Source organism: Telmatherina bonti (genome assembly GCF_933228915.1).
Source record: "Telmatherina bonti genome assembly, chromosome: 8".
Lineage (NCBI taxonomy): Eukaryota > Metazoa > Chordata > Actinopteri > Atheriniformes > Telmatherinidae > Telmatherina > Telmatherina bonti.
In genome coordinates this window covers 21,293,529-21,308,570 of record NC_136626.1, presented here as the reverse complement: position 1 = coordinate 21,308,570, position 15,042 = coordinate 21,293,529, and the positions used below count along the sequence as shown (strand labels likewise).

Here is a 15,042-nt window from a genome sequence, read left to right as displayed (position 1 = left end):
TGAGTAGCCAGTTGGAGAGTACCAGAGAACACTAAGGCAAATCATCAGCAGACAGAAGAAACAGTGCCATTTGTATTTAATCAATACAGCAGAGTATCAATAAGTATCTTTGCTACAAAACATGAACTGATGACTCCCTTGTTAGCAATCAGCTGCATAAGTTACATTGTGATTAAAGCAAAAAATAGACAAATAAAAAAAAAACAAACCAAACAACAAAAAAAACAAACAAAAAATAAAAAATGCAGTGTCTGTCTAAAGTCTAGTGTTGCTGTACACATATTTTCTGTCAAGAGCTTTGGAAACCCAAACTGGCAAAATGACGCAGCTCTGTTGTACAGCTCTGGGTCTAAACACCATTCTCTCTCTCTCTCTCACTCACTCACTCACTCACACGCACACGCACACACACACAAAACGTTTAAAAGCTTTGATTTGAGGACAGTTTAATGACAACTTTTTTGTGGTGTGGTTTGCTCTTTCTAGATGCAACCTTGAAATATTGGTCCTGAGAATGGGTCTGGGATTTTCTGAGATAATGAAGATATTTAGTGAGGTTAATTTTAAAGTTGAAGAAAACTCCAAATTATGGACCTGAAACCATTTTTAATCATTAATTAATACTGTTTGGGGCAATAAAGATGAACAATATTGAACATTTTAGTCTGCAGGAAGCACCAACATCTCGTCTCTGAAAACCACCAGATATTGACAGATATGTAATTGTGGCCTGATAGTTCCTGATTGATCAGGCACCAGAGGGATAATATAGACTGGGTCAGACAAGCAGCAATAAATATTTTGACTGATTCATCCACAAAGCTGTTCCTGTAAACAAAATTGGGTAGTACTAACTTACAAAGATGCCTTAGCAAAAGTATCGATATCACTTATTTCTAACAGTTTTACCTTCTGTTTCCTGTATATCCTCTGACTCCAGATGCAACAGATTAATTTTGCTGGATGAGTTGCTGTAAGCAGCAGATCAGTCTGTATTCTGCTGTACCAACCAAATATTCTGCTTCACTCCACACAGAAGGTTAATGCTTTTGTCATTTAATATCACAGCAGTTCCGCACACAAAATGCTTCGAATACTCTTCGAATTTAGTTGTTTTTGTTGGTGGCCTTGGTGCGTTGTAAAAGCTTTGCCTTGTGGTTTTCTTTCATCTGCACTTATCCATAAAGTGAAATATTATTCTATCAAGATATCACTTATTTACTTCTGTTTTGAAATCCTGCAATCAGCTAAATCACATATGAACTGCACCACAAACAGGATTTAGGATTCATTTTAATGGTAAATGTCCAATATCAACCATGAGTGCTGAAACCCAAAGTGGGCAGCTTTTTTTCAGATCTGTTTTCTCAACAGTTAAATCTATGTAATGCTAAAAAAAAATTAATGTCTACAGGAGGAAATGCAAATTGGAGGCGATCTCAACTCATTAGGTCAACAAAAGAAGTTACAATATCATCTGTGCAGTAAGAGGAGCATCTCATACACTCTTAGTTACAAAAGGTCTATGCATTATCACTGCTGCGTTTTCTCTGTATATTTCAGTTATTAACTTTGGCCCTGCATTTATGCCAAATAAACACTGGTCAGCATAAATTTACCCTCCATTTACTTCAGTGGACGATTCAGTTTAAGACCCAGAGCTGCACAGTAAAGTCATGTTTTGCTGTCAGAATCATCCAAGGCATAATAAGAAGTCTTTGCCCTTTAAGTTTTCCATCCAGTGTGTCTTTATGGAAATGATTCACACTCACTCTAACAAACATGTACAAGGAATGGAGAGAAAATCAAAGATGCACTTAAACTCATTACAATGGCAAAGTGCTCCTATAGTTGCTGCTGCTAAATCCCAGGAGCCTTAAAGCAACAAATAGAACCAAGAGTGAACACAATCAAAAGAATGTACAAAAAGGCACATTTGACCCCAGTGCTGCTGTACTGTAAGATTCAAGTGTAAATAAGTGTCTGTAGCATGGCTGTCGCAGCTCTCAGCCATCAGAGAGAATCTTAGCACTTTTCTGATGGCTCACGTTTGTTGGAATAAGAGCTAATGCTCAGATCATGTCCATAAGCCTGAATTCTTGCCAGTGCCAGGCCTTATTAGGCCAGGAGTCAGCGTGGTCCCTACCGTCATCAACTGTCCACAAGAGGCAGCAAGTGTCTTAACAAACTGTCCAGTGGAATTACAGAAGTGCTGATCCATCCCAGTGGTTTCCCATTATCATCTGTCTAACTCCACCCACTGTCTGAGACTTGAAGCAAGAGTGGGGAGAGTGATTCTTGTTTGTGGAGGGTGAATGTGCTAATCATCCCCTCCACCGTACAGGTCAGCCAACTTGCGGAAGCGTGGCCCCCAGTCACCGAGGTAATCGTAGTCCTGGTCTCCACAGCTTGAGGATGAGTGCAGGGAGCTGAGGGTGCCGGCAGTGGAGCCGCTGCCCTCATAGTCAAACACCAGCAGGGAGTCGTAGGGGGGAGCTATGGGGTCATTGTCTGCAGCCTTCAGGCCCTGAAAGGAGGAAGGACAAGAGAGTAAAAAAAAAAAAAAAAAGACATTTAAACATTTTTTCTCTTTTTCTGCCATGAAGAAAATGAAACCAGTACGCCCAGACTGCTGCTGGTCTACAGTCTTATGCATTAATTTATTCCACTTATGCAAAGCAGGTTTCTCGGGGAAAGCAAACACACGATCCTACCCAGTATCACTTTCCAAATTCTCCTGGGGTTTCTCAAGTATTACCAGGCTAAAATGTTTATACAATCCCTTCATCTTGATCTGGTACTCCACAATGTTTCTTTGCCCAAAGAGCCAGCTTGTGACACTGGGAATCGGCACCTGGTCCCCACCTTTACCTGTTGCCCAGTTCATACTGCACTAACTTCAACTTTCCCCCAGCAGGTGGCGAATCTATATGGACATGACATCACATGTTTTCTTTTGCTTGAGTCTCATCAAGCTCTGAAGCCAAATTTTCCTGCCAGCCAAGCCTTGCTCCACAGGGATACCATGGTTACTATAGTGTTGCTCCTTCTCTATCTTTGAATTTCAGTCTGATCCCTCCAGTTTGCCTTGTGAGACCCTGCCACATACTCCGAACAACATAGAAGGTATATATTACTTTTGCTTTATCAACTTCCAGTTGTAGACTGGAAGTTCTACAACAGGGACTGTTGTTTTACTATAACCTCCATGTTGGATATGTGAAAGGGAACAGTCAAAGTTCAAGTAACCTCATGTCATCGGCTAATCGTTGAAGTTTTAAAGTGCACATCTAAACAAGCAAAGATATGTCAAATAACTGGTGAGGAGATGATTAAAAGGGGGACATTTCCGTGTTTCTAGCAGACTTTCCATGTGCAACAACCCATACCCTTCTGTTCCTCTGTTACAGAAAAAAAAGACAAATTTATGGTTGAACAAGCTCCAAGACTCTCACAGTATCTTGTAGAGGATTAAAGTAATGCTATATTTATATAGAAACTGTATAGTAAGCCTTAAGGTCTTATAGGCTGTGTTCATACCTTCATTCACAGAACAAGGTAAGAACCATGTACAACCATTGCAACACCGTCTGATGACCCATTACGCTTCAAGACAACATGAAAGGACTAGGGCTCACTTTCCACAAACAACTGGGATTTAAAATGTTAACCTCCATTCCCCCGTTAACAGTAGACCCCAGAGGAAAAGGTACTGGAGCGAGACCAGAGATCAGCATGAGGGAGAGGCAGGGTTAAGCAGAAAGGCTGAATGTGTGTCTGTGTGGAAGGTTGAGATGGACAGAAGGGAGGGCCGAGGGAGAAGGAGGGTTACAGGGATTATGGAGGAGTGTAGGAATGAGGAGGATTTGGGTCAGGCTGGACAGATGCTGCCTCTATCTCAATGAGGAGATTCAGCAGATTACTCAGGATGGCCCAAACTTAAACCACGACCCCCCATACCTACACATTTTCATTACTTCCCACTTTAGAAAGCTAAATTAAACTAAAATGAATTTTAACTAAAGTTAAAAATAAAGCAAATTTTACCCAAATAAGAGTCCAGGACATTTTCAAAAAAATCTATTTATGTATTTATTTGCCTCTTGCTGTCACTCAGATTGTCTCACAGGAAAGAAGTAAATCTGATAAGCTGTAAAAATGTTTTGAGGGCTCCATCTGTTGTCTGACTGAAGACGCTCCTGTCACTGTGGAAGGAGAGAATTAACGCAGAGAGGAAGAGGCAGGATGAGAAGCATCAGCTTGTCATGTCTGTCGGATTAAGCTGTCTAGATCAGCTCGCCATGTCTGACAGCTCCAGCTCATTATTCATAGCTGTGTTTGGCAGATGTCTTAATACAAGTTAAGCAAAATGACGCACACACACTCACACTAGTACATGCAGACAATATGGAGGCAACTAGTGCACAGGCAACATAATCCCTTTAGCTGCATTAAGAATGATGACTCTTTACACCTGAGATGATGTCATTTGTCAGTCATGGTAGAGGAGGAGTTGAATCTCTTCAAGAAGCCAATCTGATTAATTCTGAGAGTCATGTTAATCCATCTGAGTGCAACGCAGATAGCGAACGCATACTGATACGTACAGCTGGATCTGTATTATTGGTGTCACAATGCACCAGAACTGGCTGTTATTGTAATATGAAAAAAAGCACTTAATCTTAATAATAAGCATTTTAATTATGCTTTAGTAGTAGTTATTCCCTTGTTGACAAACCAATATACAAAAATTGGCTAAAATATAACGCATACTTTCTGCAGTAAAATTGTACGTTTTTTTTTTAGACATACAATATCAATCATGTAATAACTGCATAGAATTGACATGTAGCAATGACCTCTGCTGAGCTGTACCTAAGAAAAAGCCCAAAAGGCCAAACAGTCAACCCATTTACTAATGCCATGTCAACACCCTTATGTATATTATAAGATTATATCACTATGTGTTTCCATCATCAGGACAGATGCCACTTTTTCTTTTTTCTTACCCTGGAAACATATCCTTAGACACCAAGATGAAGCCAATACTATAATAGTCTTGCAGTGGTTAAAGAAATTAGCATTTCCTCCAGTGGTGCCAATCTATATTAACCGCAATCTGGGTTAGCTGTTAATGTGAATAACATCTACTTTGATGTTATCCTGTATCTTTTATATTTTCAGTGATTCTGGGCATTATCTACTTAATAAGCAGCTGTAATAGCAAAATTATAATAATAAATAATATAAAAACCTTTAAAAGTCTTCTGGATCCAGGTGGTTACCGGGTCAACCCTAAAGTACAATTCCTAAAAATCTCATCAATATCCTTCCATATCTTTTATCATAATTCTTTACAATGGGTAGACAGGGATTGTTTTGCCATTAGAGCTTCTAACTAAAAAATAATTCCCACAATTTAAAAAAAAACCAAAAAAAAAACCCCAAAACAACAAACAAAAAAATGACAACAGCTTGGCAGAGTTCTGTGCTCTCTCTTCTAGTTTGAGTTATAATAAATCGCCAAACAGTCTTTGTGAACTCAGCAATGCTCCACTTCTGCTTCACTGCACATCAGTTATAAAGTCCCATCCTCTGGACACTGGCATCAGGTGGTGCAGAGTGCTAAAGGCTTGGTTCCTATCGCAAGCAGAGACTGCATGGCCGGTCATTGTGTTGCTTTGTTGTTGCATTGTTAGGGTTTGCTTTTATTTTTTAAGATAGACCCTTTTTCATATGGTTGATTTAAAATATGTCACTTTTGCAGGTCCACTGTCTTCCAGTAAAAAAAAAAAAAAAAAAAGGTGATTGGCAAAAAACAAACAAAAAATAAAAACAAAAGAGGAATCAATATTGATGTCAAAGTATTTTCAGAATTTTAATTTTACTCATTAGATGAACTTAAAAAAAAAAAGAGTTTCGTTATATGAAGGCTTAAATCCTCATAGTTTTCCTAAGAAAGATTTCAGCTTTGAATTGGAGAAATACCTGCCAGTTCAGTTCCTCAATATCTGGAACTCTGCGGTGCTTCGGCAAAGCAGATGAAAGCCTGTGAAGGCTGAGATGGCAGTGTGTGGACGGGTGAGAGCAGTTGGGATTAATGATTGATGAAACGTCTGAGGCTGGCAGATCAGGACCATTAGTAAAGCTGATTTAAAGTTACATTACATATCCATTTTACTCCATTATCTTCATTATCACTCCCAGGTACATTTTTTAGACAGATGTACTTACCATCAAACATCCCATAATCATTGGTTTATCTTTTCTCTTTGAAATGTTTTTGGCTTTTCTTTTTCCTGTCATATGAGAGCTGTTGAAGAACTGTGAAAAACCGTGGAACAACACAGACAGGGAGAGAAACTGGACTCTGCACATGTGAAGTGATATGCATCCAGAGGTAGCCATGCTTTTACTCCAACCTGAGCATCTGTCAAGACCTGAATATTATGTAAATTGACATTATTTTTAGTGGTGGGAATTAGTAAACAAAAATCTAATTAATTTGGGGCTTTGTAATTAATCAATCTAATTAATTATATTTTAATTGCAAAGCAATATTTGCCCTAAAGAGCCACATTTCTCAATTTAAATGGATTTTAGTGGATGACTGATTAAAATAATACACATTAATATTGTAAACTCAAGCTCCAGTAATGTCTGAAAAAATGCATTTAATTAAATTCCAAACAGTCAAAATGGAAATAAATAATATCCCCCGACCCTGGCCAAAACTGATCAGACCTAAAGTTCATTTTAAGTTAACTAACAGTCATCTGGTTGAGAGTCTGCTATACCTTTTATAAAATAAAGTTGATGGAGGGGTATGAAAACTTGTTAAACATAGTGCCTAAGTTGTTAACACTGCGCTCAGACATGGGCATAATTCTAATCAGTGTTTGGAACACAGACTGCAATCCTTTCCTTTAATGAGTTAATTTTCTGTATTTAATTAATCACATAAAAATCATCCACCAAATCAAAGATCCAGCCCCAGTTATTTTGTGATGTCTTTGTTGCTTTAGTCTAAATGATAGTGGAAATGTCCTTGTCTTGTATATAATATCGTGTTGCCAGTCTGTGATACTTTAAATTAGAGAAGCATGAAACAAGAATAACATAAATCTAACTTTTTACGACACAGTCTTCATTTTCTGCTCTCACACTACTTCGACTCAATTCCATTTTCATTGTTAACCAACTGAACCATGTCAATGATCAGTGTGCTTAGTTTCCGTTCCAGACACTAGATGCAGACCCGATTTTTTGTAGTACCTCATGAATGAAATCTCCAATATCTCCTGGGTGAGGGGCAGCAGAGCGGAGGGGGTACTGATGATCGTGATGGAGAGGCCTTTCATCCAAACGTCTGATCCCAACTTTGACACACTCCGGCTCCAGAGCATCAGGCTGCTGCAACTGGCTCAGATCGTAGTCCTAGACCCAACACAGAGTCAAATGCATACATGTTAGAGCTGCAATCACCCAAAAACAATTTATCTGCCAGTGCTAAGTGCATCTTTATCTATTTAATAATTTATTTACTTCAAGAGGAAGAAGAATCCAGTACACAACATCTGACCATAGTCAGGGTGTTAGTGTATAGAGTTGCCGCCGACTGTAAGTGTTTAATCACAATGAAGGTGAAAACAAAAGGATCACTTTTTGTGCCAACTGCACTATGTTTAATAAGAAGATATAATGTAGCAGCAAAGATAATTATCTCACCCACGGACAGTACCATTAAATATAATTCTCGATTGGAAACATTTTTAATAAATGAAGTTAAGATTCTGTGATTCTGTCAATTATAGCATCAGAAAAGCAGTCGGATTAATGAAAGCAACATTCCTGTACACCACTGGTAAATTACTTGATGCATCATTTCCAGCTGAAATGAGATTTTCTGTGATCAAGCAAAATCGAGCTTCTCTTACATAACAATCCCAATTTTTTTCATGATTATTTGTCCTTTAAGAGCGAGGAACTAACCTTTACGGAGTCTGATTAGCTTCAATCTTTACAATCTTTACCTTCTCTTATTCCGTCAGAGACCAGAGGAGATTGTGTGTCATGGCCTCTGATCTATTGCTTTTGAATGGTGGTGTCTGAGTCACTCCAACAACCACTTGAAAAGCAGTTTGTGCTTTCAGATCTCCAGGGAAATTGACTCAAGCAGCCCTTTCAGGACAATAGCAGCAAGCTGCGGAGTTCACTGTAGCAGCCAACCAATAGAATAGTTTTTGCTGAGGAGTGAATAAGAGTCCTGCAAAAAGCTGGCAGGCGAGAAGGAAATGCTGTTTGCTGCTTGGATTTCTATACTTCAAAAGACTGACATCTAGGTTAAGATGACTTCAAGCATGTATTTACTACCAGGGAAATGTGAGCATTGTTACAGATCAGAGATGGAAAGCTTAAAATAGGCTGATTTACAAACAGAGGAGCAACCAACTGATTTCATGACTTATGGGCTCGACACACGGGGGTCGACGTTTCCCCATTTATTTCTTGTGAAACTTGTGTGATGAGATGAAAATCGTTGCCCTCCTCCGGCCTTGTGACAGGTGACATTCATGCATTTCAAAATTTGTGTTTGTTCACACATGTGCTTTTCTCTATGTTGTGTATATTAAAGGACAAAAAATGCATTTCTTTTAGTTTCATAAACTTTTTGAAGTCATCCTGAAAAAAACTAAACCTGCATTAAAAAGGTTTTAAGAAAACATACGAGCATTGTAACAATGAAAAGTCTGTGGAGGACAGACAAAGGAAGAGACATTTCTGTGTGAAGCAGAGCATGGACATGTCTGTGGGAAAAAATAGAACTGTTCACAAAAAAAAAAAAGAAAAAAAAGGAAAAGAAAATAACAGCTTGCAAATAAATATCTTTCTTTCTGCATTCAGGTGTAACACTGACTAAAATGTGAAATATGGATGATGGCATGCATGTAGAATTTATGGTGTGTTCATTGCAACAAAACAAATAAAGCAAAGAACACAGGAAAGGCTGAGAAATGTTTTAGTACAGAAGCTGCTACAAGACTTTTTGTAAGAGATTTAAGGTGTTATGTTTGAGGCATTCTCGTATGGTACACTGTACCAAATGTTCCTCTTCCTGACTGAAAGAACAGACTGCCTGAAGGGGGTGTGTTTGTAGGACACTTGGCAATATCCTTTAAGCACAGACTAGTGGCTCTGCTAGTGGCAGATTTCAGTTTTATAAATTCCCTCAACAGTTGCAGTGTGTGCATGTAGTATTTTGTATATATTAGAAGCAATTTTAAAGTTTTTAAAGTTGTCACAACTCAGAAGATTATGTCTCCAGGATGCCACAGTAGAAATATAACATTTCCATCTAATTTTTAGTGCTTTTTTATGATTCTATTTGTCAGAATGCTTTTTTTTTTTTTTTTTTTTTTTTTTTTTTGCTAAAAACACGGTGAAAGCGACCTCTGTTGAAAGATGGGTGCAGAATCTAAACTGCATTGATGTAACATCCAATTATGAAGTTCTGCTAGTAACTTCACAACTCGTTTCTGTACTTTTTTTTTTTTTCCAACTACAGGGTAGATGTTGATTGTTCTGTAGTTGTGTTCCTCTGTTTTGTCCCCGGTTGTGAAAATTGGACTTTCGACTTAACATGTGGCTTGAACCACTGAGTGTTTAACTGGCAAATTCACCATATGTGTAATTGGCAGTGTCATTGTATCTTTAAGCTCTTTTATAAAACAGACATCCAGATCATAGTCATCCTTAGTTTCAGAGATGTCTAACAAACTGATAAAGATGCCAACAATACATAATGCAATAAATGTGTTATCACAGCAACTGATGGTATCTACAGACTAACCAGTCTCACAAGTGCCAAAAAAGCTCTGCAGAGGACAGAACTGACCATTTCATCAGGGACTGAGAAATGACCATAAACAGTTTAACGTTCATCCTATGATGCTGCTTTAAAAGCGAAATATGCTCTCAGCCTTGTTGGTTGGACGAATAAGAGTGATCTTTCTCCAGTAGAAGTGCAAAGCTGCTTATGTGCTTGGCATAAGCAGAGAAGTTGTTTGGAGAGACACATGAAATTGTTCTCCAACAGAGAGCAATTGATCCTGTTTGGAGCTCCTCTTCTGTCGTAAACTTAATCTTAGCTGGAGGACAGATGATTGAAAACTGCAGAGAAGCAGAGAAAGTGCGTGTTTGTGTGTGAAGTATCCTGTGTGTTGCATCTGAGAATGTGTGTGTCAGTGTTTGACATTAAGGGGAGGGGAGAGGCACGTCAAACAGAACCGTCAAATAATAAAGAATAAGTATTTATATGTGAACATACCTGATCTTCTTCTCCACCTCCCTCCTCGTCATATTTGAGGATGTTGTCTCGGACGTCGTCCTCTGGGTCAATCAGAAGCTGTTTGGCCTGACGCTCCTTATCCCTCCTTTTCATCCACATCACAATCAGCAGCACCAGCACTGCAGGCCAAACGCGACATAACATCAGAGACAAATCGATTTGTACCAGACATCCGTCAGCCTCCAGAGTGAACTTCAGGGACCACCCAGCAGTTCATGAGATAATTGAGAATGAACAAGTGTGATATCAATAAATTAAGATTTGCATCCCAGCTGCAATCCCAGTTTAATACAACAGCTGAAATCAGAGCATTTTGCATGGAAGAAGGTACTCTAAAGAATCACAGAAACTAGTGGTCCTTGTCTCAAAACAGCTGGTGGGTTTTAAAAGTCTGCATGAGTTCTGTCTTTTTGATCGTATTTATCTGCAAGGATTTGTGAAACGGAAGAGCGATGTTCTTACTAATGAACCTGCACAGATCTACCTGCAGGAGGCAAACTGCATCAGGGTGCTGAATGAAATCCTGACAGAGAACAATTAAGGAAAACAGCTGGATGACAAAAGAAATTTCTCAGCAAAACCATGAGGGATGGCTGCAGGAGAGTCTTGTTTTACAGTGTGATTGTGGGGGGGTACAGTTGTTTTCTGCTTAGCACAGAAAATATTAAGGATGGACAAAATGAATGCATAAAAATGACCTGTAGCACTTAGTTTCAGCTCATCAGTGTTTTCTGACAGCTTGAATACTTTGAGGATCTTATTAATGACAAACGGTACTCGTCATCAATCAGACTAACTTTCCTGGACAGTAGCTGACAGAACAGTTTAGCATAAAGGAACCTTGTCATGAAGCCACATGACAAGGTTTCAGTTTCCGCCACAAAACTGAACTCAGGTCGTGGTGTGAATCGTTAGTTGATATGTCTTTCATAAAGAAGAGTGAAACACTCTGCTCTGTAGATGGATCCATTATCATTTTGAAGAATGGACTCTACATAATCAAACAATTGTTTTGTACAGTATTTCATTGAAATAAATAATCATTTTAAGGCATCTTTTGCAAAGCCAGAAAACTTTTAATGAAATATTTCATGTTATATTTTTATTTTATCCATGTATTTTATTCATTCATTGATTAATTAATTTTACAAAACAAAAAAAGCTGAATGAGCATCCTTTAAGTGTGCAGATTCACGTTTTTTGTCAGGGGTTGTAGTATTCTTAACTAGTCTAGATTAGTTAGGTTTAGAGTTTGATCAAAACTACAAATTGATCAAGAAAAGCATTTAACTGGATTATTCAGCACGCAAAATGAAAATTAGAAGAATAAGGATTAAATTATATTTGGTGAAAAGATTTTGCAGGCCTGCAGGTTGTGAGATAAGAGGATATTCTCTCATCCCCACAGCCTGATGCTGTCATACTGGGTTTGACTGCATTAAATGATGCTCAGTGCCTGGTCTTACTCATATGGTGATTTTATATGCCTTGGTTTGAGAGTCATCTAGTTGCCTAGTGACAAATTTCAGTGTCGGTTATGAGATGTCGTGTATGAAAGTCAGCTGTTTGATATTGGAAAAAAAATTCACTGTTTTCTTTTTCTGTTATTTACTCTGATCACGCATGACATCATGACCTCTGAAGGGTGAAGTGAGCAATGCTGCTCATGTGTTGTTCTGCTGGGGAAATCTGGATCCGGGCTTTCACAAGGATGCACCTACACATTTCTGGACACCAGTCACTAATGATTGAGGATTATTTAAAGCTCCTCTGTGCCTCTGACTTAGTGGCTGTTCCTTCTCCCTCCCTTAGAAGTAAGGATACTGCTTCTTCTGTGGCATTAAGGAAAACAGTGCACAGAGGCGCAAAGCAAAACAGTCTTTCCTTAGCATCTTGTCTTATCAGGGAGGGAAATAGCTCCAGCAACCCACCCACTCTAGGAAGTAATCTGTCAGTGGGAAAGCAGGGAAACTGCTGCATGGAGAGAGGATTGGCCCACATATGAAGAGCCGCACTGTTTACTGTTCACATGCAGAGTTTTCATGTCGCAGTCCAGTAATAACCTCAATGTTGCAAAAGGAGTAAACAAGCACATAAGTAAAGTAAGCAAATCATATTGTACATATCGCTTTTTTAGTTCAAGTGTTTCTTCTCTGTATTGCTGGTGGGAAACAAAAAGAAGGCATGAGCATATTTAGGTTAATTTGCTTTACTTGATGCTGATACTTGAACTATTAAAGGTCCACAGGAGAAAACTGAGCCCTTTTCTTATTCACCGTTCCAGTTGACATGAATAGTCTGCAGTCTATAGTTGGTTTTCATGGACTTCACACAAACAGACAGCCTCATGATCCACCTGTACATGGGGCCATTTAGGTGACCTCAATCATCTACTTATCTGACGTTTCATTTCTTTGAACAGCACCCATGGATTCACACAAGGAATACTGACTTAATAGCAATGATGAAGCAACAGGATTTAGTGTGGTGCTCAGTTCCTGCACCAGTAGCTAAAGATCTGTAACATCTCCCTAAATGGAAAGTATGTTCAAATAAATGTTCCTACTCCAGGTTTTGTGTTTCCTACATTGCTGCAGATTCTTGTTTAACACAAACAAGCAAAGAATCAGCTACAAACAAAGATCATGAGAGATGACAAATTGTTCTTGTAGGATTCACAACTCTTGAATTTTGTACATGAAGATCATTTTCCTGTTGGTTACTTGTCTGACCTTTGATCCTGATCCTGGCAGCACAGCTCAATTCGTATTAGCCAGATCAACCAGAGTTGAGTTGCATGTCATTGGTTCAGTCCAAACACAGTGTGCTCGGTAATGTGTGTAAAAGAAAGAAAGAGAGGCAGAGAGAAACGCACCTAACAGTATGATGATACAGATGAGGATGGCAATGATGGCTCCAGTACCCAATCCAGCTGCAATAGTTCTGTCCATGTTCACACAGTCTCCGTGGTGGTTACACTGACAGACCTTGACCCTCAGGAAGGATGTATTTGACATGGGCAGGTTGCCGGAGTCTGTGATGATGATAGGAACCTCATATATCCCACTGGCCAGGAAGCCAATCCTAAGTCGAAGCTGGGCTTCTGCACCTGGAAGATGGAAATAAAAATGGTAGCTCATGTGAGATATATATATATATATATATATATATATATATATATATATATACACATATACATATACATACATATATGTATATACAAATATATATATACATACATATATATATATATATATACATATATACATATACAAATATATACATATATACATATACAAATATATACATATATACATATACAAATATATATATATATATATATATATATATATATATATATATGGTGGATGATTGACATCGAGCGAACTCTGAGCTGCCTGTAGCTAAGAGCTTACCGAGCTAACCCGGAGATAACGGGAGCTAACCAGCTAACGGAGGTAAGCGGGCTAAAGCTAAGTCATGTTGTTGACCAGCTAAAAACCGCGGTTGTTCTACATTCTTCTGACTTGAAGCCAGAGATTGGGTACATGCCAATCAAAAGGACATGCCCCTAAATATACAGAACTTCAAGATTAAATTACTTTTAAATGAGCGAGTTAGAAAAAAATTCACTCCCCCCACAGTTGTCATGAAGGTAAACCTGACCTATTAAACTGAAAATGGATTTTTGAACCAGGCTATAAACATGTTTATTTCTGCCGTGAAGTTTTTAACATGGTTGTCTATGGGGATTTGCGCTGTTTTGCAGCCAGCCCCTAGTGGATGAAGGGGGAACTGCAGTTTTATGCACTTCTGCATAGGCTTCACTTTTAACCGCCGGAGGTTGCCGCTTGGCAAACACAGAGGTCAGTCTTAATTTGATGACTGATTTGTATTGCATAGGGAATGAAAAACCGCGTCATGACTCAAATAAGATCAATTTCCAAATAGCTGTACTTCATGGTTTTGTGAAACAATAATGGACACAGTGTGTGGTTGCCTCACAGTGTTTAAACAGGAACAAACTGAATGCTCTGCAGCACAATGTGCATGTCCTCTGTTTGACATGAACAGCTAGGAGTCATTGTGAAGGCACTGAAACTGGGTTCACAACAACATTTTTTAAATTAGAGGTCATTACAAGTCCTTTATGGCATTATCATCAGGCAATGTGGAAAAACCGATCCTCAACCTTTAGACTGATATGTGTTACCGCAACAAGGCATGTGGTAAGATGTTCTGTCATTCCTGATAGAAATACATTCTGTGTGTTATTATAAAGTTGACCAATGTCTGGATGAGAGAAAATGATTAAAGACACTGATGTTGATGTGATTACATGCTGAATGAATCAAGGATTATACATCTTTTACGTTACAAAGCCAGATGACGGCTTCCTGAGAAAAGTGTTGATTATCTGATAGCAAACATTTTTTACACCATTAATTTCTTAGTTATTAAGCCCATGAAGAAATAGCTGATAAATAGGTCCACTGAAGCCATTTAAGCTTAAAACCACAAACACTTTTTCCAGAAGACCAACTGGGTTATAGCTAGAAAGACAAACAGTACTGCTTGGTTAACTGCAAAGATTTCCAGAGAGAGTTTTTTTTCTTATGATACATAAGTTAATGTGATATGCTCTTATTGTAAATGTAAGTTAAAAAAAAACATTACTGCAGCTCTGCATCACA

At 38.5% G+C, this 15,042-nt stretch overlaps 1 protein-coding gene across 1 annotated transcript in view; it reads right to left on the bottom strand.

The window, feature by feature from the left end:
* Window positions 1–1,660: 1,660 nt before the first annotated feature.
* The window catches only part of LOC306759557 (cadherin-2-like), a 43,492-nt gene continuing 30,110 nt past the window's right edge, over window positions 1,661–15,042 (bottom strand). Inside the window, exons 13-16 of the mRNA XM_079245233.1 lie at window positions 13,224–13,457; window positions 10,328–10,467; window positions 7,276–7,437; window positions 1,661–2,527 (exon numbers count right to left, since the gene is read on the bottom strand). Of these exons, the coding sequence (XP_079101359.1) occupies window positions 2,321–2,527; window positions 7,276–7,437; window positions 10,328–10,467; window positions 13,224–13,457 (743 nt within the window). The 3' untranslated portion in view covers window positions 1,661–2,320. The remainder of the gene's footprint in view (window positions 2,528–7,275; window positions 7,438–10,327; window positions 10,468–13,223; window positions 13,458–15,042) is intronic.